The 23,969-nt window shown below is 48.7% G+C and overlaps 1 protein-coding gene across 1 annotated transcript; it reads right to left on the bottom strand.

Moving 5' to 3' along the window:
* Window positions 1-19,269: 19,269 nt before the first annotated feature.
* On the bottom strand, window positions 19,270-23,161 carry LOC133899751 (glucan endo-1,3-beta-glucosidase 6-like). The gene is made up of 2 exons (XM_062340813.1): window positions 21,974-23,161; window positions 19,270-20,505 (listed from the first exon to the last, which is right to left on the bottom strand). Exons 1-2 carry the CDS (start codon window positions 22,297-22,299, stop codon window positions 19,401-19,403), a joined length of 1,431 nt encoding a protein of 476 aa, XP_062196797.1. The 5' UTR covers window positions 22,300-23,161; the 3' UTR covers window positions 19,270-19,400.
* Window positions 23,162-23,969: the final 808 nt, after the last annotated feature.

Genomic DNA, 23,969 nt, shown 5'->3' on the forward strand with positions numbered 1-23,969 from the left:
TGTGGCCCTAGGAACATTCCTGTGTTGGAGATTCGTGCACCTTTGAGGGCTTGGCCGCTTCACCCCAAGTGGTTTAGTAGGTTTTACACATAGTTCAATTATTTATCAACTCATTTAATTTTTTTTGTCTTAACTATTCAACTCATGTATTGCAGGTTGACCCACGCAGGAATTCTTCCTCTTGCACGGATGGTTCAGGCCACATATGATGACGGAGGTATGCAACATGTGGTTGTGCGTGACGAGGATGAGGGTGGCGCTGATGATGGCCAGGTGGAGTGATCACAACGGTTCCTGTTTGATCGTTCCTTTGTTTCGGCTTTGGTGGACCGATAGAGGCTGGAGACACACACATTTCATATGCCATTTGGGGAGATGACAATCACGTTATAGGACGTCTCCATGCTTACTGGGTTACCAATTTCTGGTGAAATGATCGGTCTCTCAGTCACTCCGTCTGGTTGGCAGCAGGGTCGAAAGGTTCCAAGGAGTTCTACTTAACCCATTCTTGCCCATTCTGGTAGATCAGAAGCACGGGCCCATGAAGCAGTGGTTGGAGCAGTTCAAGGTTACTACTTTTTTATTGCTTCATTAATTTCATATTGCAAGTGGTTTGTCCACTTATTATCAATCAATTCACTTATGTAGGTGGAGAGGATGGTCGAGGATCCAACGGAGTACGAGGTAACCTGATACCTGGAGGCTTACCTACTGTTGTTGTTCGGTTGGGTGATGTTCACATGCACCCACGGGAACACCATTGACGCACATTGGATAGCCTATGCCTAGGCTATTTCTGACATCGACATCGACAACGTTCCTCAGGTTTCCTGGGGTTCAACAATTCTTGGCACCACGTACCGCGCCATGTGAGAGGCTTGAATAAGGACACGCATATCGTCCATTTTGGTGGGTATGTCTCTACTACTTCAGTTGTGGTCCTTTGAGCGCTTTCAGGTTGGACGAACCATTGTATAGCCTATGTACTACACCCCAGAGATGTACGCCAGTGACGACATCGGCAAGCCAATGATGGGATCACTTTGGACACGCTGACAGGTACGTCCTTTAAATTAACAACAAATTTCATATGTGCAATAGTCAGTCTCTAACTTCAATGAACTATAATTTTGCAGTTGTATTGGACAGAGTGCATGTCCATGCTACGTATGAGACTTTTACAGAGCAGTTCGACCACCTGATGCTTGATATGGTCATTTGGGAGCTGTACACCCCCAACTTGGTTCTCTGAAGATCCGCAAGCCGTGGGATCTCCGGATTGTGCTACAGGGACTCACCATTTTGGATGATGACGAAGAACCTAGTTTTTGGCGCCTTCGTTGAGGACTACGCCGTCCACCGAGTGATGCGCCAGTTTGGCTAGCGCTAGGAGTTCTCAGACCCGCTTGTAGACCATGTTCCTGCTTCCGTGCACTCGTGAGTTACAATGTCAGCTTCCTCGTTGTATTATGTGTTTTCCATTTCTCTAATTCAAACTCCTTTTTAGGTTGTCGACAAAGGTGCCACCAAAGAGCCTAGTTGACCTGACCAATAGGATGCAGCCTTGGGTGCAGTAGTGGGATTAGGCTTAGATGGACATGATCGAGTAGGCTACGCCTTACGATGAGCATAGTTACCAGTAGTACCTACAGTGGTACACTGCGCGGACTCGCACATGTCTCCTACTTGTCAATGACTCACCACGTCGACACTCGACTAGCACTGATACCCTTTACCCAGGACACGTAGGAGCGTCGTTGCACCATGAGGTACGTGGAATGTTCAAATTTTTATTGATTATTACATTCAAATACATACTAGGGCTAACAATTTGTCATCTATGGTAGTTCAACTTGGGGAGCGAGATTCAAGCGAAGGCAGTGAGTACCTGTGGTATGGCGATTGTCGGTGAAATGGGATTGGGGGGTCCCCGAGTCCCGAGGCCAGGACAACGCAGTGCCACGTGGCGCCATCCCTCAGGGATCGCCTCCCCAAGAGGTCCCCAAGGGACCGAAGAAGACCAGTTCCGGGAGGGAGTGCTCGGGGTTAAGAACAGTGGCCCCCGAGTACTCGGAGCTCATCGAAGACCCAAGAAGAGCCAGTTCCGGGAGGGAGTGCTCGGGGCTAGGAATAGTGGCCCCCCGAGTACTCGGAGTTCCCCGAAGATGCAAGAAGAGCCAGTTCCGGAAAGGGGTGCTCGGGGCCACGGACAGGTGGCCCCCGAGTACCCGTAGTTCCCCGAGGACCCAAGAAGACCAGTTCCTGGAGGGGGTGCTCAAGGCCATGGACAGGTGGCCCCCGAGTACCCGCAGTTCCCCGAGGACCCAAGAAGACCAGTTCCGGGAAGGGGTGCTCGGGGCCACAGACAGGTGGCCCCCGAGTACCCAGAGTTCCCCGAGTACCCTGAGTTCCCCGAGGACCTGAGAAGCCCCTTGCCGCTGGACCCCACAATGGCTCAACAGTGAGGTGTCGTTCGGTGGGAGGCCCGATGCTGCATTCAAGAGGGAGCATGGCCTGTCATTTCCAACCACTCCCCGCACGCCTGTCGTACTGAGTGCGTTAGTCCCTGCCATCGTCTGGCAGGAAGGTGTGGGGACATTTAATGCGACGGGTCCCATCACACGTCGCCCTACGGGGCAGTTCGGCGACTGCCCGGTGGGCCCCCTCCCCTGCACCTGCTAAAGCTGGGACGGGAAGGCCGATGGGACAGCCCAAGGGGCGCATTCCAATCCCTGTAACAACAAACTGTAAACCCATGATGGTTGTTTTCCATTTATGGCTCATGGGAACTTGTGCCCTCGTTCTGGGCACGCCCTGAAAAACCTCCCCTCGGTTGTATAAGTGGGGGAGAGCACTTCGTGGATAGAGGACCGAAGATAGAGATCTATAGCCAGAGGACCTGGCAAAGAAGAGAAGTTCATCAAGCTCAGGGAGTCCGGCACTTGAAGACCCGGGCTCAAGATAAATAGAACAGAAACACCCTATAACATAGATCAGCTCGAGAGAGCTGGAGATCTAGAGAAGGGCATTCCAAGAGCCCTGATAATACATCACACATAGAGGAGTAGGGTATTACGCTCCATGCGGCCCGAACCTGTATAAATCTTTTGTCCATCCAGCTCCACCAGCCGACGATCATCCGTCTCGCTAGATTCCATACATTCGCATTAAATCCACATACAAGGTAGATCCAGAATCAGCCCCCGGCCGAATCTCAAAATGGGGTCCCTTAGGATCCCCGCTCGCGGTGTTCATACATCGATAGCTGGCGCGCCAGGTAGGGGGGTTGCATCCCTGAACCGCTTTGTTTTTTCCACAAAAAATGGCTGGTGGACATCATCTTCAGCGCCCTGATTCGGGCTCCAACGAAGAAATGGAAAACGGGACCCAAGGAGGGGCCCCAGCTCCGGCTCATCCTCAACAACGGCAGCAGTCGGCCCGTACGGTGCCTCCCTACACCGGGAACAACGGCGCTGGGCCCAGCAGGGCTGCGGCCGCCGCAGGTGGGCCGTAAAACCCACAGCAAGCGGCAGTCGTCTCCGCCGCAAGATCAACATCCGGTCAGCGCCGGGCCCCATTACGGCGTAGGCTCACCTTCGGTGACGCCAGCCCTGGGAGTGCTTTGCTTGCAACGCAAGCACTCCTTAGGCACCCACCTGTCCAGGCAGCGGGAGAGACACCAGAGGGCCGTTGGCTATGGGAGGTGGTCGACTTGGTGGGCACGGCTCACCGGCAAGTACTTGCCCAAAGTTCCCGTGCCACCTCCCTCCACGGTGCAACAAGAGACGGACCATCTTCGGGTGGTGGCAAAACCTGCTGGGGGGGCTCCAGGCGGAGTTCCGCCCCCTGGTCATGACAGAACCTCAGGACCTCCGCTTGCACCTCAGTGAGCGGAGGGCCGTCGAAGATGCCCGCGTTACTCTTGCGCGCTACCGGGAGTCCCGGCGTGAGGCCGAAGCAAAGGGTCAAGCTTCCTCTATGCCGGCCCGTGGCCGCCAGGGTTCCACGGCGCGCTGGCGTTCACCCTCAAGGGGCATGGCCGGCGCCAAGGTATACGGCACGGGCTGCCGGGCGTTCACCAGCGAGCTCCGCCGAGTCAACTGGCCCACGAAGTTCCGGCCGGAACTACCGGAGAAGTATGACGATTCCATCAACCCCGTCGAGTTCCTCCAGGTCTACACCACCGCTGTCCAAGCAGCGTGCAAGAATGAAAAAGTGATGGTCAACTACTTTCACGTGGCCTTGAGGGGTTCTGCCCGTGCTTGGCTTATGAACTTACCCGCAGGCTCTATTTGCTCCTGGGATGACCTGTTCCACCAATTTGTGGCAAACTTTCAGGGCACTTTCGTGCGCCCCGGCCTGGAGTGCGATCTCCATGTCGTCAAGCAGCGGGCGGGGGAGACGCTGAGGTAGTTCATACAGCGCTTCAGCCAGGTCCGCAATACCATCCCGCGGATCACCCACCACGCTGTCATCATCGCCTTCCGGCAGGGCGTCCGCGACCAGCGGATGCTCAAGAAGCTAGGCACGCATGAGGTCGGGTCCACCACGGAGCTTTTCGCGTTGGCCGACAAGTGCGTCAAGGCGGCGGAGGCTCGGGCGTGGCACGTTCCACCCCCCGAGCAACCCGCGACTGACAATGCAAGTCCTTCCCGCTCCGAAAAGTGTACCTCGGGCAACACGGACCCGGGTACTGGGTCATGCACTTTGGCGGCTCCCTCACGCTGAAAGGCGCGGGGGCTGGAGTGGTGTTCATCTCTCCAACGGGTGAAGTACTCCAGTGTGTCGCGCAGCTGCATTCCCGAGAGAACAAACAACATGGCAGCGTATGTGGCCGAAGTCAGGAGGCTAGAGTGGCGCTTCGACGGCCTGAAGCAGCGGCATACGCCTCACCGTGACAACGCTCTGGCCGATGACCTCTCCCGCCTGGCTTCCACCCGGGCGCTCGTCCCAGCCGGGGCCTTTGAAAAAAGGCTCACACGGCTTTTCTGTCCTGCCTGCCGACCAGGATGGGGGGAACCCTCGAGCCCAGTCAAGGGGACCCAGGTCGCACCTTCAGTGGGAGGTTCCGTCAAGGTGCCGTCGCCCAGCGAGCGCGTTGCACTTACAGGTAGTTCTCAAGAATCCTCGTGGATCGACGAGATCTGAGGGTACTTGAAAGAAAACATCCTTCCCGGGGTCGATGCCTCTGCAGCGGGTATTGCACAGCAGTCCAAACGCTATGCCATTGTAGATGAGGATCTCTACCGGCGTGGCACGGATGGTGTCCTCCTGATATGCATCTCCCGGGCAGAAGGCAGTGAGCTTCTCGTTGAGATCCGTGAGGGCGAGTGCGGTGGCTATGCATCATTCCGCACGCTGGTCAGGAAGGCCACTCGGCAAGGTTTCTACTAGCCAACAGTCCTCCAGGACGCTTCCGAGCTGGTTTGGCGCTGCACGGCGTGCCAGTTCCACGCAACGCAATTTCACCAGCCAGCTCAGGCTCTTGATTCCATCCCCCTGTCTTGGCCCTTTGCGGTCTAGGGGCTGGACATCTTGGGTCCATTCCCCTGAGCAATCGGGGGCTATGAGTTCCTTTACGTCACCATCGACAAGCGGGTTTGTGCTCGGGCCAACCAGATCGGCCGGAAGTTGATAACAACCTTGTAAGTTATCACTCGCTATTCATCGCATCAGTATGAATCTCTTCTATACGTCTATATTACTCTTGTTCCGAGTTTCTCCTCTGGAACCCATATGTTTAATCTGCTTGGTGAGATGCTCGACTCGTGCGAGGAAAACACGCTCTCTCTCATTTTCCCGCTGATAAAAACGGATCTCGGTCGGTATGCGTCGCAGGCAGTGGCTGCCGACCTAAGTCTGATGTGGTAGGCTGTGGTGCCCGGCCAGCGTGGCAGCACCCTGAGCACTACCGAGCCTCTGGGGTCCTCGGGTAATCCTACCGCGTGAGTGGTCGGGACTACCTAGACCCCCGGGGTGGGCTGTCGGTGCTCGGCCGGTCAGTCCTACCCCGGACACCACCGAACCATGGGACCTCTTGGTCGTATCCCTGTCTGTACACTTCGCCGGTCCGGTAATTCAAGAGGTCTCGGGTAAAAAATGAGAGCAGGCCATAATAAGTACCGCACTAACAGAGCGCACCAAGCAAAGAATCTTTGCCTATTTTAAGCTTGCAGAGAAACACTCGAGCCTCTGGGGTCCTCGGGTAATCCTACCGCTCGGACATGAGTGGTCGGGATCGCCTAGCCCCTGTTTCCATTACCAAGTTTGCAGTACTCGGGTGCTAAAAGGATGTCCTGAGGGCTTAAGCGCTCTGCACAGGGGAATCCATATTCCCGGGCGCCCCGAGCACCGACTCGGTGAGTCACTAAAGTCATATGAATTTCCTTTCATACATTCACAATAAACTATTGTTCCCGAGTTGCTCTCGGGACCCTCGTATGCTAATCTGTTCGGCGAGGCAATCTCCTCGCACCCAAAACCCCGCCTTCATGTTCGCTTTTTCGGAATGATAAAAACAAATGGTAGTCGGTGTACCACACAGGTGACGATCGCTGACCTAAGTCCTTTATGGTGGCCGTGGTGCCTGGGCGGCTTGGCAGTACCCCGAGCACTACCGAGCCTCTGGGGTTCTCGGGTAATCCTACCGCGTGAGCTGTCGGGACCGCCTAGACCCCAGGGGCGGGCTGTCGGTGCTCGGACGATCAGTCCTACCCTAGACACCACCAAACCGTGGGGACTCATGGTTGCTTTTCCGCCTACGCGCGTCTCTGGTCTATTTGGTTGAGAGGTCGCAGGGCGAAAAGCGTTCACAAGTCATGGCGTGTACCGTGCCAGGTGGACTTGTTTCCCGAACAAAGAAATTCGTGTCTGTCTGTGTCTTTTTGACTCAGCAGCAGCGTACCCGCAAGCGCCCGGGGGCTGCGTGCCCCTGGCACAGGACTCTTCGCGCGGGCTTAGGGGCTTTGGCAAGGCCAGGCGGGGCAGCAGTCGGAGCTCGCCTGATGCAGCGACCGGCGTACCTCGTCAATGACACCCTCCAAGATGTTCTACATCATCAAAACAACATAAGGTCTCGTGGCACCAATGTTGTGATCGGCCTCAAAGAAATGAGGGCCCCATCCGCAGTCTCTGGGCCATCGTCTGCCAATAGGCCTGGGGGCTACTGTCGGTGAAATGGGATCAGGGGGTCCCCAAGTCCCGAGGCCAGGACAACGCAGTGCCACGTGGTGCCATCCCTCAGGGATCGCCTCCCCAAGAAGTCCCCAAGGGACCGAAGAAGACCAGTTCCGGGAGGGAGTGCTCGGGGCCATTGATCCCCGAGTACTCGGAGTTCCCCAAAGGCCCAAGAAGAGCTAGTTCCGGGAGGGAGTGCTCGAGGCCAAGAACAGTGGCCCCCGAGTACTCGGAGTTCCTCAAAGACCCAATAAGAGCCAGTTCTGGGAGGGAGTGCTCGGGGCTAGGAACAGTGGCCCCCCGAGTACTCGGAGTTCCTCGAAGACCCAAGAAGAGCCAGTTCCGGGAAGGGGTGCTCGGGGCCACGGACAGGTGGCCCCCGAGTACCCGTAGTACCCCGAGAACCCAAGAAGACCAGTTCCAGGAGGGGGTGCTCGGGGCTACGGACAGGTGGCCCCTGAGTACCCACAGTTCCCCGAGGACCCAAGAAGGCCAGTTCCGGGAAGGGGTGCTCGGAGCCACGGACAGGTGGCCCCTGAGTACCTAGAGTTCCCCGAGTACCCTGAGTTCCCCGAGGATCTGAGAAGCCCCTTGCAGGTAGACCCCACAAGGGCTCAACGGTGAGGTGTCATTCGGTGGGAGGCCCGATGCTGCATTCAAGAGGGAGCATGGCCTGTCATTTCCATCCACTCCCCCCACACCTGTCGTACTGGGTGCGTCAGTCCCTGCCACCATCTGGCAGGAAGGCGTGGGGACATTTAATGCGACGGGTCCCATCGTACGTCGCCCTACGGGGCAGTTCGACGGCTGCCCGGCGGGCCCCCTCCCCTGCACCTGCTAAAGCTGGGACGCGAAGGCCGATGGGACAGCCCAAGGGGTGCATTCCAACCCCTGTAACATCAAACTGTAAACCCATGATGGTTATTTTCCATTTATGGCTCATGGGAACTTGTGCCCTCGTTCTGGGTACACCCTGAAAAGCCTCCCCTCGGTTGTATAAGTGGGGGAGAGCACTTCGTGGATAGAGGACCGAAGATAGAGATCGATAGCCAGAGGACCTAGCAGAGAAGAGTAGTTCATCAAGCTCAGGGAGTCCGGCACTTGAAGACCCAGACTCAAGATAGATAGAACAGAAACACCCTGTAACTTAGATCAGCTCGAGAGAGCTGGAGATCCAGAGAAGGGCATTCCAAGAGCCCTGATAATACATCACAAACAGAGGAGTAGTGTATTACGCTCCATGCGGCCAGATCCTGTATAAATCCCATGTCCATCCAGTGTCCACCAGTCGACGATCATCCGTCCCGCCTAGATCTCATACACACGCGCGTCTACCCCGCGCGTGAGGCGGATTCAGAATCATCCCCCCGACTGAATCTCAAAGGGGTCCCTTAGGATCCCCGCTCGTGGTGTTCATACATCGACAGCGATGGACGACATCATCAGAGTGTTCTCCTGTTTGGCCACCAAGGTTGACATATCGTGGAGTGCACATCGTGCCAGTTGCCTGACACAGTTGTGTGTGACCAACCAGTAGCCTGTACCACTCAGAGGCCCCCATGGTGTAGCTACACCTTAGGCCTAGAGTTGTTCTACGCTACTCCTCAGCCTCAGTGCTATGACCAGGAGAGGAGGCTTTGGTTGGGCCGTGCCTATGTACCCTAGTTCTCTGCCTCCGCGCCCTGACCAGGAAGGAGGCTTTGGTTGGGTAGCGCCTGTGTACGCTAATTCTCTACCTCCATGCCCTGACCAGGCAGGAGGCTCTGGTTGGGCCGTGTCTGTGTTCATTCCTACGTAGGGTATGTCTTGACTCTTATTCTATAGTCTCTAACTTAGTACACATTATATGGCAATACTCACTTATTTGTGCACGATGTGATATAGGTATGGTTTGCATTGAGACTTCCACACAAGTTTTCAGGAGTTCATCACACTCCAGCAGGAACCCATGGCTTGACTACGGAGGGGCCTCCGAAGTGATGGACCCGTCCCAGTTATACAGTGCACCTCTGCCCACTCAGCAGGAGACGGAAGAGATCTACAGTTTCCAGTTGCTCAACGCGAGCATCGTGAGACTGATTGGTACACACCGTCCGCATATGTGCATCCTCGGGAGGAGGGGCAAGCAACCGTCCCAGTGTCAGTATGCATGCCAAAGCGTGCCAGAGGCAGGGCCCAGGATAGGGGCCAGGAGTAGTCTATTTTACTTGTATGCTTAGGCAATGTATTTTGTTCAGACTATTGCAAAAATATTTATTTCGTTTAGCCTTCCATTTCATTTGTTCAGTTCGACAGGTATATGGTCAGTGTCTTATATTGACGTACTATGTTATGAATTATTTGTGAACTTCATGTGTAATCAATGTGATGGTTAGTGTCTTATATTAACGTATTATGTTGGTTTTCCTTCCTGGTGCATGATTGAAAACAGGCATAATTCTTTCCAACATGCGAAAAGCATTGCTCCTATGATACATATGGGAAGTTACGTGATAGGCAAATCCCAGCTACTGCTGGGTACATATTGGGATTCACACATTTTGGGAATGATAACACAGTACAAGTCAAATACAAAATCAAATCCTCGACTGGCCACTAGAACACATCCATATTACTCCTAGTTATTCCTCTAACCTGTCATGCGAGGTACGATATAGCGACTTCTAACATTTATGGCTCTCTCTTGGCGCAATTGTTCCTATAGTTCCTCAATAACGACGTGCATGTGACATATGTATTCTTGAATGTGTGGTTCTATCCTCGGGTCAATCTAGTACTAGAAACCAGAATCATCCGTCTGTAAAAAGTGATATATGAGATAAGTAAATGGTGTTGAAAAAATCAGAAAGAAAGTGAGTATTATTTATTCGTACTCTGAAATGTGGACAATGGAAGAATCGACGGCCTGCGTCACAAAAATGTTCATAAATTTTGACGACCAAAACGAGCAAGGAAAAGTATTATGATTTCCATAGAAATCTCTACCATAGATGTCTAAATGGGGGTGTGGAGGCGGTGGATCGATGGGGCCATCGAGAGAATGAGGATATGTCATTGTCTCGATTCAATTCAAGGTCAGAAGATGTGTGAGTAGAGAATTGATTGGGTATTGTTTATATAGAAGACGTCCCGACGATAGTGGATAGATGTGGCAGCGCTGAAAAGCCTATTGGCTAGGTTGCACCGACCTATTAGGGGTAGCACTGAAAAGTCTATTCACTAGACTGCACTGGTCTATTAGGGATATCACTGAAAAGTCTATTCGCCAAACATCACATGCAAAGACCAATCACTCGGTCCGTGCACTGCCACTCAGAAACTGCGCACCCGTGACTAGAAACTGTGCGCCCATTACTGGATTCTAACACATGGCTGGATTCCCTGAGATCTCTAACAAATGCCACCATCACCTACTCTATATAACGGTAACCCCAAGGACAAATACGCTTTAGTGCATACAGACCGACTACTTCATCTCCACCATAATCCCATCCATGGCTTTCATGTCCGGGTCTGGGTCCAACATGAAGGTGATATACCTTAGAGGCAATCATAGAGATGATTGTATCACACGTCTATATTCATGTACTTCTGAATAATGTGTTATTTCAATAATGACTATCTTTTACTTTGAATGGTAAGTATGTGGCTTGTTCATGAAACTCTTTGTTTATATCATGATATTATTCTTAGTCGATCCCTAGTCATATATCATTGTGATGATACATAAGACCAGCACATGTATTGATTGATGATCATGTTTTATGGATCATAGGTATAGAGATACCAGATCAATAATGTGGACATTTATATAGGAGAAATAATGTTGGATAGACCCACCTTGAGATACTGCTGGGATTGTTATTGTGATGTGCAATCAGTTGTTATTTCAAATGGTGTACCTGCATGATCCTTAGACCTGATATCGTCATTGATTCTCAGAATGTGTAGTGGCATACTTTGGAGCTGTCAAACGCTATTCCGTAACTGGGTAGTCATAAAGGTAGTTTTCGGGTTTGTCATGAAACATGTCGTGGGGTGTGAGCGCTTAAGATGGAATTTGCCTCTCCTTGATAACAGGATAGATATCTCTGAGCCCCTCGAGGTAGATAGATTGAGAAAGTGCATGGCCACACCAATATGATTAAAACGTTAATCATGATAAATCTACTACTTAATCAAGTGAATGGTCGAGCTATCACAAAGGTGGCATGTATCTCGCCTTGAGCTTGACTGGTATCGTGAGGTGAATGGATCAGTGCATGTGTATATAAAGGTTCAATCGATATGATATTTTGTGTATACTCGGGAGTCAACATGTCCTGCTAGGGACCACTATTGATTTCAGTTTGGAAATAGTTTCCGAGTTGTAGTCGTTTGTACATGAACTTAACGGGTCACACACTTAATGGGTTAGAACAAAACATGCAAATTGTATTCGTATAGGGTTTGATTGGATTGTGATCCATGAGGTGTCAGAGTCCTAAAGGGCTTCCAATGTAGGAGCCCATTAGCGAGCTCTATATAAGGAAAGGCATGGGGTGGGGCGTGGTGAGGTTGAGCCACTCGAAAACCTTAGCCACAACTTTTCACACGATCTCCCAAAACCCTAGCCGCGTGCGAGGTGTTAGCACATCTGTGCTCGGTGTTCTACTCGGTACGTGTGGATACCGTAGAGGCGCTACTACTATTGTGGCACTGATCTTCTTGGCGAGTTGATCGCAACGTGTTCAGGACTGGTCGCCGGCTGTGATGCACTGGTCGACAGACCTGCTCGTCTAGTCATGGAGCACAACGCAACCACTTGGATCTAGTCAGATAGCATGAGACGACCACTCAGAACTGGTTAAGAAGCATGACCAACTGCTTGGAGTTGGTCGAGCGTGACCACTTACGCAGGGCTGGTCGTGGATCTGATCGAGAAGTTGTTCAAGGAGTTTGACGTGCACGACGTTGGATCGGCCTACTCCAACTCTTCTTCCGCCGCACTGCGCATCAAATGGTAATAATCTATGATCTCCTACTAGCATGGTTTCCTAGGTAATTATGGTAGAAATTTTTTATTTTAGGCTAGCGTAGCCTACCCGTTCCCCAACACAACAAGGGTAAAGGCAAGATGGGCCCTTATGAGCTATAATGCGACATGCTTAATAGACTCAAACATGAGGACGAAGAGCAGAAGAGAAATGAAGAACTAGAGCAGAAGAAGAGGGGGCTGGAGCTGTAGATAGAAGCACACGAAGCATGCATGCCACGGTGTGACTGCGGTAAAATAGCATACCAAAAATCATTCTCGCTTGCCATAGTTACTTGGTTTTGATGTGGGGGTAAGTGTACATGACATCCTACCATGCTACGAATTTAATCTAATTCACATGCTTCCCTCCAACAGTACAATAAGCCTAGGTACAAGTACAAATGGTACGCGAACAAAGAAGATTTCATGAACATAAACTATGACTACGATGAGGCTGAGGAAATGAGGCGTGCAAATGTTGAACGACCGAAGATGTGGCTACAAGAGCTCAATAAAGAGTGGTGGGATAAGTACCTCACTACATGCGGTAGCATACAGGTTCCTCCACAATGCTTATACGGCCTACCGGCTGTTGATAGGGCCTATGGCATATGGACTAACACAAGGGTACATGTGCAACAAGCCATACCCCTATGGATGCAACTTTTAAGAAATCAGCTGGGAATATCTGGATGAGAAGCCTCCATCTTTTCCACTAACCCAGTAGAAGTTATCTTGCACCTGGCAATCTATCTTTCCCTAAGTCATGCTTCATTTAGCGATGGGATACTATATATATATATATATATATATATATATATATATATATATATATATATATATATATATATAATATACCTAGGCATATTTTTAGTTTACTATTGCGCAATCCTCAGTTACAACTCAAAAAACTGTCAGTTACAATCCGCGAGACATGGAGTTACAACTAGACATAAATAATTTTTTTTGAGTTGCAATTGCGTTATGTATGAATGTAACCCATGTTGCAATTATATACTTCTGGATGCGCGGTTGTAACCGGTCTACCTATCGGATTGTGTAACTGATAGTTTTATGAGTTGTAACTGGGGGTGGTGTAATAGTAAACTGCAGTGCATCTAAAATGTAACTAGGTAATTTCTCCTGTTGCAATTATATACTTTTGGACGCGCGGTTGTAACTGGTATACCTAGCAGATTATAATTGATAGTTTTCTGAGTTGTAATTGGGGGGTGATGCAACAGTAAACTACAATGCTCCTAGATGCAGAATAGATTCGTCGTATAACTGGGAGTGGCGTAATAGTAAACTACAGTATGTCTAGACGCATAATAGATTTGTTGTGTGTATATATAGAGAGAGATAGAGGGGGGAGGGACGCTGGTAATATATACTTACCTATTTTCCATCTTACTTGACACCAGTGGTGGGTGGCAACACTAGGCCTCTTTGCCTCGTCGTTCGGACCCTCTTCCCTACCCTTACCTCCACTATAACTGTGCGCCCAACAGATCAAGATTGCTATGTGATAGCTGAACCCTTGCTTTCTCTCTAACCGGCCCTAACTAGTTAGGATGGCTACCGTTGCACGGGACTTGTGTATCCTGGTTGCCTAATTGTCACCTATTTTCCTAGCCAGTAGGATGATAAAGCTAGCATATCCAAAACAAAACAAATACCTTGGATTTTTTACTTTTTAGCCCTTTTAAAAAAATATATTTTACAAATAGATTCTCCAAAAAACTTTGTCAAAAAATGGACCCTTCACACGGCGCCACAACCTCTGGTGCAATTTTTCCATTGCACGGTGCCATGAAATTTGGCGCCAGTATATGCCATGTATGATGTGCGTTCGAAGCCTCTGGCTGATGTGGCTTAGCACGACGCCAAAGGTTATGGCATTGTCAATCAATGGCAAGACACCATGATCTTTGGCACCGTGCTACGGGACTACATAACCAGGCCCACTTCTTTCCCCCTGCCCTCTCACTTTCACCACCCGACTCAACACCTAACTTAAGCGTGGCACCTCCCATCTCTCCTCCCTATCCTCCCCTCCCTCAAACCCATCAAATCCGGAGGGATTGGAGTCTTTATTTTTGGTGGAATAGGATTGGCAAGGTAATTCCGCTCCCTTCCCTTAATTTTTTTCCAATACAAACTCTCTTTATGGTGAGATTAGAAGGGAGACCTAGAATCTATGGTTTGTTACCATGTTTGATTGGTAGCTCAGTTGTCTGAATTAGCACTTTGAATTGGATGACCTAGAATCGAATTAGCACTTTGATGCATGCAATATATGCAGTAGGCTCCATGTGTGGCATGTTTGAAGTGATATATGTATTTTTTTCATTTAGTTTCACATATGCCTATCAATTATTCACTCAATGCACTTTGGTGAAGTGATATGTGTCAATTACATCATAAAAGATTTGGGCTCAATTTGTAGCGTTGAGATGTCATTGAGATCGAGAGTGCCTTAGCTGAACGACAACAAACTAACCCACCGTAAAAGATTGTGATGCCTCGGTGCATCCCACTCTTCCCGTTCCTAACTGTGGATGTGGAGTGTCTGTCCAGGTTAAAAGGTTGAGGCATCCTTTCATGGCTGCCCAGGATTACTACACTTGTAAGAAATAATAATGCAAGTGCTATCCTTTTGATAGTAATCATGATACCATATAGTTGTTGATTTGTTTTTCATAATTTTTCTCTAGTGGATTGATGGCCCAGAGAAGTATGACCTGAGAATCTATCTATTCCCGTATTAGTATCATCACACTACTTCATACAATCTGTTCAAGCATTGGGTGCCACCTCCACTTAACAGACCAAAAGTGATGGAGGAGGAGAAGGATGAAGTTAGTGCTAGGTGTGTAAGTAACCACCACTATAGAAAAGGTCATCACTATCCATTCAAAATTGATATAAAAAACAAGCAGGGAATAAGCGGTAGTGATTGTATATATCACTGTGTGGTGGTATAAGCTTCATTGCGGATGAAAAGATGTTTGTAACACGAATTGATAGTGATACAATCTATCATTACCAATTCTTGATCTTATTGCGCTCGATTGGTATACTTAGCACTTCCAGTTCCAGCTATAAACTAGCAGTGATACTCAATCTAGAACAAAATAAAAAATAAAAATTTAAACATTCATGTATTAATTTAAACGAGATTAGCATTACTAATGATCATATTAATAGAATTTATACTAATTATAGCAAAAGCTACCGTCATGCAGATGACAGCATAAAGACCCTAATGTGCGCATCAACTAACCCTAAGCTAGCTAACTAGTCATGGTCGGGAAGAAACTCGACCCACGAACAGAAGTCCGCGGCCTCGTCGTCGTCGTCTTCTCTACCATCCTCGATGTTGGCGTCCTCCTCCTCCGAGCTCGTTCAGGCCTTCTTGGCCCTTGATAGCTCGTTGATGAAGACATACCACACCTCGTCGTCTAACGAGGGGGATCCCAGTGAAATGCCGAAATCAGAGGTTGGGGACGCCTCATCTGACGACCCGCCCGGCAGGGCCTCCTCCTCCCCGAACGAGGACGCAGGTGTGGGAGACGTCCTCGGAGAAGGCGGTGGAGATGTCAACGGATCTGTCGAGGAGGCAGTGGGCATGCACGAGAGAGAGAGAGAGAGAGAGAGAGAGAGAGAGAGAGAGAGAGAGAGAGAGAGTCACTGGGAAGCCAAGCAGTCGTGTGCAGAAGATGTATGGATTTTAAGTATCACTGCCAGTTCATAAACACAACTTGCAGTGATAGTCATTATCACTGCTGGTTATAAAAGGCACGTCTTTTGATGAGCTAATATTACTACCTGTTTTTATTATGAACTGGCAGTGATGCATTAACATTAACTGATAATGATACATCACTGTCAGTTCGTGTTACTAATCGGTAGAGTTAATCGCTATCACCGTCGGTTCTTACTAGCTTGGCTTTTTATGTGCGGCTAAAGCTTACGAACCGGCAGTGAATAGGGGGCACAAATGACCCTTTCTTCCATTGCTTGAGATGGTAACATGTAAGTGGTGAAGCATATAAATTGTAATGACGATATGCTGATCTTTGTATGCTAATTTCAACATGGGAGCAAGATGGATCGGTTGTGTGCAACTTCAAGGAGTTCGTATATGGCCCAAAGTCATGTTGACAGGAGGAGGAGGAACAAGCAGAACACAAGTCATATGACAAAAAGTTGACATGCGACAAGAACCCACTGATAATGTGTTAGTGTGGGATCCCAGCTTGGAAGGGTGCAGTGTCATTTGAGCTCGGACATGGATACTTCTGTGGTAACATGGTTGGCGATGACTGGGTGAGTAACTGAATTGTGGAAGCATTGGTGTTAGTTTTTAGAATTATAACTTTTAGACACTATGTTGCAGGAGATATGGAGGTATAACCATGAGACTTTCGATGGTCGGCGTGAACTGTTGGAACATATACGCCGGCTCGAACCTTTAGTTAAGAAGAAGAGAATTCAAAATATTAAGAATGAGAAACATTCCTTTACCTCACACTGGAAACACACTACGTAAAAAATAGCTATGAATGACGAGTTATACCCGTCATGGGTGACCGATCCCTTTATACCTCCAACGATGATCCTTACCATCACCAATGATATCATCAGTGACGGGTTATAACCTCGACTCGTCACCTTTGAACGTCTCCTATGTGCTTTGGTGATGGACATAAGTGACGGATAACCTAATTACCCTTCATTATGTCTGTCACCCATGTGCTAGGAGGAATACATAAGTGACGGGTAACCTAGGAGGAATACAACTCGTGTAATGACTCATCACTTATGTGTGTCCCCTTTATTTATTTTTTTCGTAGTGACAACTACCATGATAGAGCAACCTGCATTCTCCAGTATATACAAATCAACACCTTAACTCCTAAGCATCACTCCCTAATTCACCATGGCTCCAAACATACAGTCAACCACAATCCGAGGCGAACATAATGTGGGCTGTGAATAGGCAAGATCCACGGGATTGAGCTCACCTTTGTTCGGGGAGGGGGGCACACTGCGGCTAGGGCCTCTGGGGGTGGCTGGGGCTGATTGCGTGGGCGCACGGGAGGTGGGTGCACGGGCGGTGGCAGCACAGGCTCAGGGGAGGGGGGTGGTGTGCACGGGAGGTAGGCGGCACGGGCTGGACTGTTGTGTCTGCACGGGCGAGGAAGAGGGGTAGGGAAAGAAGTGGCCAGCTTCTAAGAGCCATAGTATTGTGATGCCATGCTATTTAATTATGACGCCAAAAGATATAGCATTGTGCTCTAACACCTCATCCAAGCATGCCAGCACACACTGCGTGAAAAAAGCTCAAAAGTGACGGGTCATAATCGTATGGGTGATGGGTGCCGCACCCGTCACCCCGAACGTATCACTGATGACTAGTCATAAGTGACGGATAAGGACTCGTCACCAATAAAATCATTGATGACGGGTCAAAACATGACTCGTCACTTATTGTAAGTTATAAGTGATGGGTCACAATTATGACTGATTTATATTTTTCGTGTTTTTTTACGGAAAAAGTCAAAAAAATATTATTTCACCCGAGCCATCCCAACTGACCACAGGTCATTTCAATTTTTTAGCACTATTTTCTATCTTTGTGTTAAGCGGGAATCGAACCTGCCACCTCCCCTCGTGCTCGCGTGTTACCACCTCAGCTATCGTGTGTTTGTGATAGATATCGGATATTTTATCCTTTTACCTTCTTTGCCAAAGGTCACGTGACCCGTCACTTATGAAGGTTATAGGTGACGGGTCATAATTTTGACTCGTCACTAGTGACTGATTTTTTTTTTATTTTACATATAAAATTTGTATTAATATTTACATATAAAATTTGATAGGTAACTGGTTATAATTTAACTATAAAATTGTATTAATATTTTATAAATTTCTGAATACTCATGCAAACGATCGCAATTTGATAGGTGCCCCGGAGTGCATCCGGTAAAATGGACATAACTTTTGCATATAAACTCGGATTTTGAATTTTTTTTTACTCTACGTACATCTACAGAAAAATTTATACCTGTTTCTCCCACACTTCGTCGGGTTCAATGAATTTTTCAAGGCCAAAGACGGCTTGGAAGATTGAGTTCTTGCCCCCTTGAAGTTTCTGCACCGTTTTCGAAACGCACATTTATGTTCATAGTCGTCACCCCTTACATCAAACTTGAGCATAAATTATATATATTTCCTATTCTAATGCTGCTTAGGTGATAAAAAAAATAAAAGAAAAATAAAAAATATTAGTGAACTAAGTATATATGCTTATTATCATTAGTGACATGTCACAACTTAACCGTCACTTATGAGTATGTAAGGTGATCTGTCACTTATTAGTTGTCATAAGGGACAGGTGACCTTGCACCACTCATAAGTGACAGATCAAGTTGTGACCCGTCACTTATGACCTGACATAAGTGATGAGTCATGTTACGACCCGTCACTATTATCATAAGTGACAGGTTATGTTACGACCCGTCACTAATTTTGTGTCTTTTTTGTCTGTGTTTTACGTAGTAACATAGCTTGCATGGCATATAACAGCGCCAGGCGCCATGCAATGGACAAACGGTGCTAGAGGTTATGGTGTCGTATGAATGGTCTATTTCTAAACATAGTTTTTCTTATGATCTACATGTAAATTATGTTTTTTAAAAAGCTAAAAAAATAAAAATTCCACACAAATACCTCACGTATGTTGCCCTAAAAGATAGAACACAACAACACAATCCGCCGTTCACAACGTAACTGACACACGGTAACCACCCTTTGTCACTGTGGTGGAGCTATGAGAGTATGACTATACCCATCGAGGTTAAGTCCTGATGCCCACAATTTACACGTGTGCCTTCAGCGGTAATGTTTAAAGTTGCGTGAGACGCACTCACGTATGTATTTGTGGGTGTCGTGTGGATGCAGGATGATATGTGCACTCGTAAGTCATCACTATAAACGTACAAAACAGAAAGCATAGCTCAGACAAGTTTCTTCTGTCATTGTTAGAATAAGTTAATCATGCACACATATGGCATTCTCAAATCAAAGAAAGATTAATCCATAAACAACAATGGCAATAAGAGATAAACAACTAAGTACATGTCAAGAATCCTCTCATAAGCTAAAGACAGACGCGGACGATCGATGTGATAGCTTCAGTTCAGAACACGGACAGCACGAAAACGGCGAGCACGGCGGCCACCCCGCCGGCGACGTCCCTGGTGGAGCGCGCCGCCGCGCCGACGTCGATCTCGATGATAAAGCGGCACGTCCCGGCGGATGGGTCAACGGTGGTGGTGGTGGCGAGGCCATCGAAGTTGCACGCGCGGTCGTCCTGGTCCATGGTCTGGTAGTAGCTATTGAAGGCGTAGGAGACGTTGCCCTTGGGGTCGAGGCCGCCGCAAGAGGTCTTGTACCCGAGGCTGGTACAGTCGGCGAGGCCGCACGCGTAGCTGACGCTGTCGCCGACCTTCTGGTCGGCGAGGTTGGCCGACGGCTTGAGCACGCACCACTTCTTGTCCAGGTACCTGAAGTCCCTCGCCGGCTTCAGCGTCGTGTCGTTGCCGCCGGCGAGGCTGAGCGGGTACTTGGGCGTGCCGTCGTAGTAGAAGACGCCCCAGTGGCGCTCGAAGTTGCCCGGCTGGATGCTCTTCTGGTCCTCGTCGATGAGGCTGAAGAGGTAGGCGTCGACGGGGCCTGGCCGCAGCGGCGTGCCCTGGCCGGAAGCGATGTGGGTGAGTAACCCCTGGTTGAACCGCTGCGCGTAGTCTAGGTTCGCGTTGGCGTCGCCGTCGGTCGGCCATCCCACCTCGCCGACGACGATGGACACGTTACCGAACCCGTTCCGGCGCAGGGCCGCCACGAGCGTGTCGTAGTTGGCGTCGAAGGTGTTCTGGTAGGTGACGCCGCCGTCCACCACCGGCGACGACGAGCCCTGGAAGAAGGCGTAGTCGAGCGGGAAGTTGGGGTCCTCGTACAGGCTGATGAACGGGTACACGTTGGCCACGAGCGGCGCGCCAGTGGACGCCAGGAACTGCACGATCGTCAGCATCAGGCCGTGGATGTCGGTGCGGAAGTCGCCGTCCGACGGCTTCCCCGTCGGCGACTGGTACACGTTGGCGTTCATCGGCACCGTCACCTTCACCTTGTCGCCGAGGCCGGCCTTCGCCAGCGCCGCCTGGATGTTCTGCATCGCCGGGAACGTCGTGTTCAGGAAAGTCCCGTTGGACGTCTGAAGGAACGGCTCATTCCCGACGGCCACGTACCTGCTCGTCAGGGAAACAAGAATGGATTGTGGTTCCGTGGAATAAACTAACTGCGATTAAAAATTCAGATTAAAATTTTGAAAAAGGTGTGATTTCACTATGATTTTATCTATTTCTCTACTTTAACGACAATTTTCGCAGAAAAAAAATGTTTAAGGAAAAATTATCTTGGATGCTGATGCATGATGTGAGATTGAGGACCACTGCCATACGGTTAGATATATGCATCAGACAGGGAAGCGTGATAGACTATGACACACTGAAAATCTTGGGGTAGATGCGGCAAGAATTTGCTTCAGAAAATCATGATGCTGAAATGAGAGGATTTGTGGCATGGTCCCACTTTTATGTGATCGTCACATTTAATTATGGCCCCATAGGTTCCGCGATAATCCACAGAGTCCTTAAATTGGTCTCTAATAAAGTTGGAAATCCGCTAAAGAGTCTGACGACCTATCTGCTTGGTCACATCCACAATTTAGATAGGAGAAAAAAAAATCCTCTCGAGGAGTATAATTGACACCTATCTGCTAAAGCACCCTCGAATTCTCAGAACATAGATATACAACTAAGCCCCTCATTTTTCAAACAGAAATTATAGAGGAACTTCGCAGAAGTTTTACAGGAAACAGTTCAATCCCTTTGAATTTTTTTAAAAAAAAAGGGAATTCCCGTGTTCTGAATGGAACGGCAACACTAGCAAGTTCAGATATTATTACTGAGGAAAGCTTGGAGATGGAATATATTCATCCAGGACAGGATTCATGGATGATCACGAAGCATGGCCAGGAAAGATTGTGAGAGCCTAATGACAAACGTATCAAACGCTCTCAAACTCAGAGCGGGTGCTTGGGCCTTTTTCTGGTCCACTGCCAATGGAATACATGTCCCAATCAAGAGGGAGGAGGCCCAGAGCAAGTGGCAGAACCAGTACCAAGAGATTTTGCAGCATGTTTGGTTGGTTCTCAAATTTATGTCATGTTTGCAGAAGGACTGAGCAGAAAGCAGAAAAGGCGGCATCAACTTTGACATGCCATGGGAATTGGGAAATGGTTGAGACAGAATTTCAGTTTGCTTGCAGCTGTAGGCTTCCCCTGAAGAGAAGGGAACCTAGATAGCTTTGCCCCCAACTACAAACAAACACAAATAATACTTGATCAATGTATTATACCTCTGTTCTCTTTTATTACTATACTATCGTACTTTCCAAGACACTATATGCATAAAATATTAGAAATTCAACTAAGTGAAAGTAAATTTGGAAATAAAATGTTAACAGTGTCATTTAGATGGAGAACGTAAATGCTCTAATATGCATTGACAGTGTTAAAAGTATAAGTAAATTGTCGTCTTTCCTCGTCAACTTAGACTTACAAAGCTGGTACATGCAATTTAAACTTTTTAACTGTGTGTATTATCCGACGAGGCTGGGAGCATATGTGAGAGGATAGGTAATATATACGCTGACCTTATGTCCACGCCGTCGCGGACGTGACCGGAGATGTTCTTGGAGACCCAGTTCTCGGCGGCCTTGCCGCTGCCGGCAAGGTCGGCGAGCATGTCGTTGGGGATGCCGACCATGACCTGGATGCCAGACCCCTTGAGCGCGCCCAGGATGCTGTCCTCGGCGTCGAACAGCTTCACCTTGTCGAACCCGTTGTCCTGCAGCAGCTGCACCACCGTGCTCGCCGGCAGCGGGTGGCTCAGCTGCGTGCCCCAGTTCACGCCGATCGCCGACGACCGCCGCGCCACGCACAGCGCCACCAGTACCACCGCCAGGGCGCGCGCAGCCATGGGTGGCGATCGGATTGGGTGGAACAAATTCTTGATAGATTTGTATGGAGTTATTGTGGACAAAGAAGTGACCAGAGTAGGCCGGCAAGTACGAGTCTCTCTCTGGGAGACGCCTATTACGAAGCTAATCAGGATCTCTCCTGAACAAAGAATTGATTAATCAAGTACAAATCATGAGGAATTAGATCTCGTTTCAGGGAAAGAATAAGCTCGAATCGATGACTTCCAAAGAGGCAAACGAACAGAGCAAACCTTCCCAATCAAGAACTCCTCAAACTAACTGGAACCAAAAGGGAACTTTCTGTTTCTACACAACGAAAATGGGAACGAAAAAACATGTGATTCCAATCGATATGACTTCAGGTTCAGGATCGAGCCCAAATCACAGGAGACACATGTTCTTCTGTAGTGTTTGCAGGAACAGGGACCAACAAGGCAGCGAGGGTCAGATAGCAAGCCTACCAATCACATGGACAAGAGGATGAGAGAGACAGGGGCGGGAATCATTAGTAGGTCACCGAGTAGGGCTGTGCTGCAAGCAAGAACCCCGAAAGGAGGAACAAGAGGACTAAAAAAATTGGACAAGAACAGGGTGTTTTATGCCCTGAGATGAGGGAGGAAGATCACAAGAACAAGCAATGGACAGATCAACAGCTAGCATCCACTGCAAGAGATGGCAATGGTGTATAAAACCAGGAGGAAAAGGGGGAGGTCTGAAGGTGATTCAGGGCATGAATAGTGTTAGTGGTGTGAGGAAAGAGATCTTTGAAAGAGAACTGACATGGCATGGAAGTGAAGCCAAAAGAAACGGAAATCTTGCCACATACTACTTCCCCTTTTGGCACTTTTGGCATGGATATGTGAACGGCCATTATCTTTTACGATGATTATGAGAAAGGACGCTACTAGATTTTGGACGTACATGCTATAGCAGTTTAGCATCTACGCCCATATTTGGTAAAAGTTCATCCTTCCACCTCCCTTTTTCCATTTCTGGAATATTTAACATCCAATTTTCAGCACTGAAATCATTTTACCCAACTTCATTGTGCAGCAAAAACGAAGCAAAATATTGATAAAAATCCATATATTATTTCCTGTACACCATGTATATAATCAATTTATTAAGAAAATATAAGCATATCAGAATGGATTCAGAAGCAGAAATACAAGGCAAAGCACATTTATCTGTTCATATATTCGAGCAAAAATCAGAACTATTTGTAACCTTGCAAATAGAAAATCAGAGAGAGAGAGAGAGAGAGAGAGAGAGAGAGAGAAACCTTTGAACAAATTTAAAGGAGCAAGTGTTGCCTATTTGCAAGCAAATTCGTACAATTTGGACAAGCAAATTGTTGCATACATGTGAGCAATTCTGTTAAATTCGCGAGCAAGATGTGCACATTCATATCAGAGAGAAAAGTCACTAGAAATATAGAAGCAATCCATGGAAGCCAAAGTATAGGGCCATGGAAGCCAAAATAACAAATGAGCACTTGTACTGTTCTTCTTCCTCAATCCACAAACTTCTCCCTACAGCCCTCGTCCCCTAGCGCGCCCACCTCCTCCCGCACAGGCGACGGCGAATGGCTTCCCCAGCAACGGCTGCAGCGCGGCCTCGGCTCCTGCTTGGTACGGATCCAATTGCCGACGGGTCCGCGCGCTCGGCC

The sequence above is a fragment of the Phragmites australis genome, chromosome 18 (assembly GCF_958298935.1).
Source record: "Phragmites australis chromosome 18, lpPhrAust1.1, whole genome shotgun sequence".
Lineage (NCBI taxonomy): Eukaryota > Viridiplantae > Streptophyta > Magnoliopsida > Poales > Poaceae > Phragmites > Phragmites australis.

Bases quoted from the DNA above. Each gene is read 5' to 3' on its own strand.
- LOC133899751 (XM_062340813.1), bottom strand. From the start codon at position 22,299: ATGGCTGCGCGCGCCCTGGCGGTGGTACTGGTGGCGCTGTGCGTGGCG. The intron at 20,506-21,973 runs GTCAGCGTATAT...CCTGACGAGCAG, and splicing joins CGCGACGGCGTGGACATAAG to GTACGTGGCCGTCGGGAATG.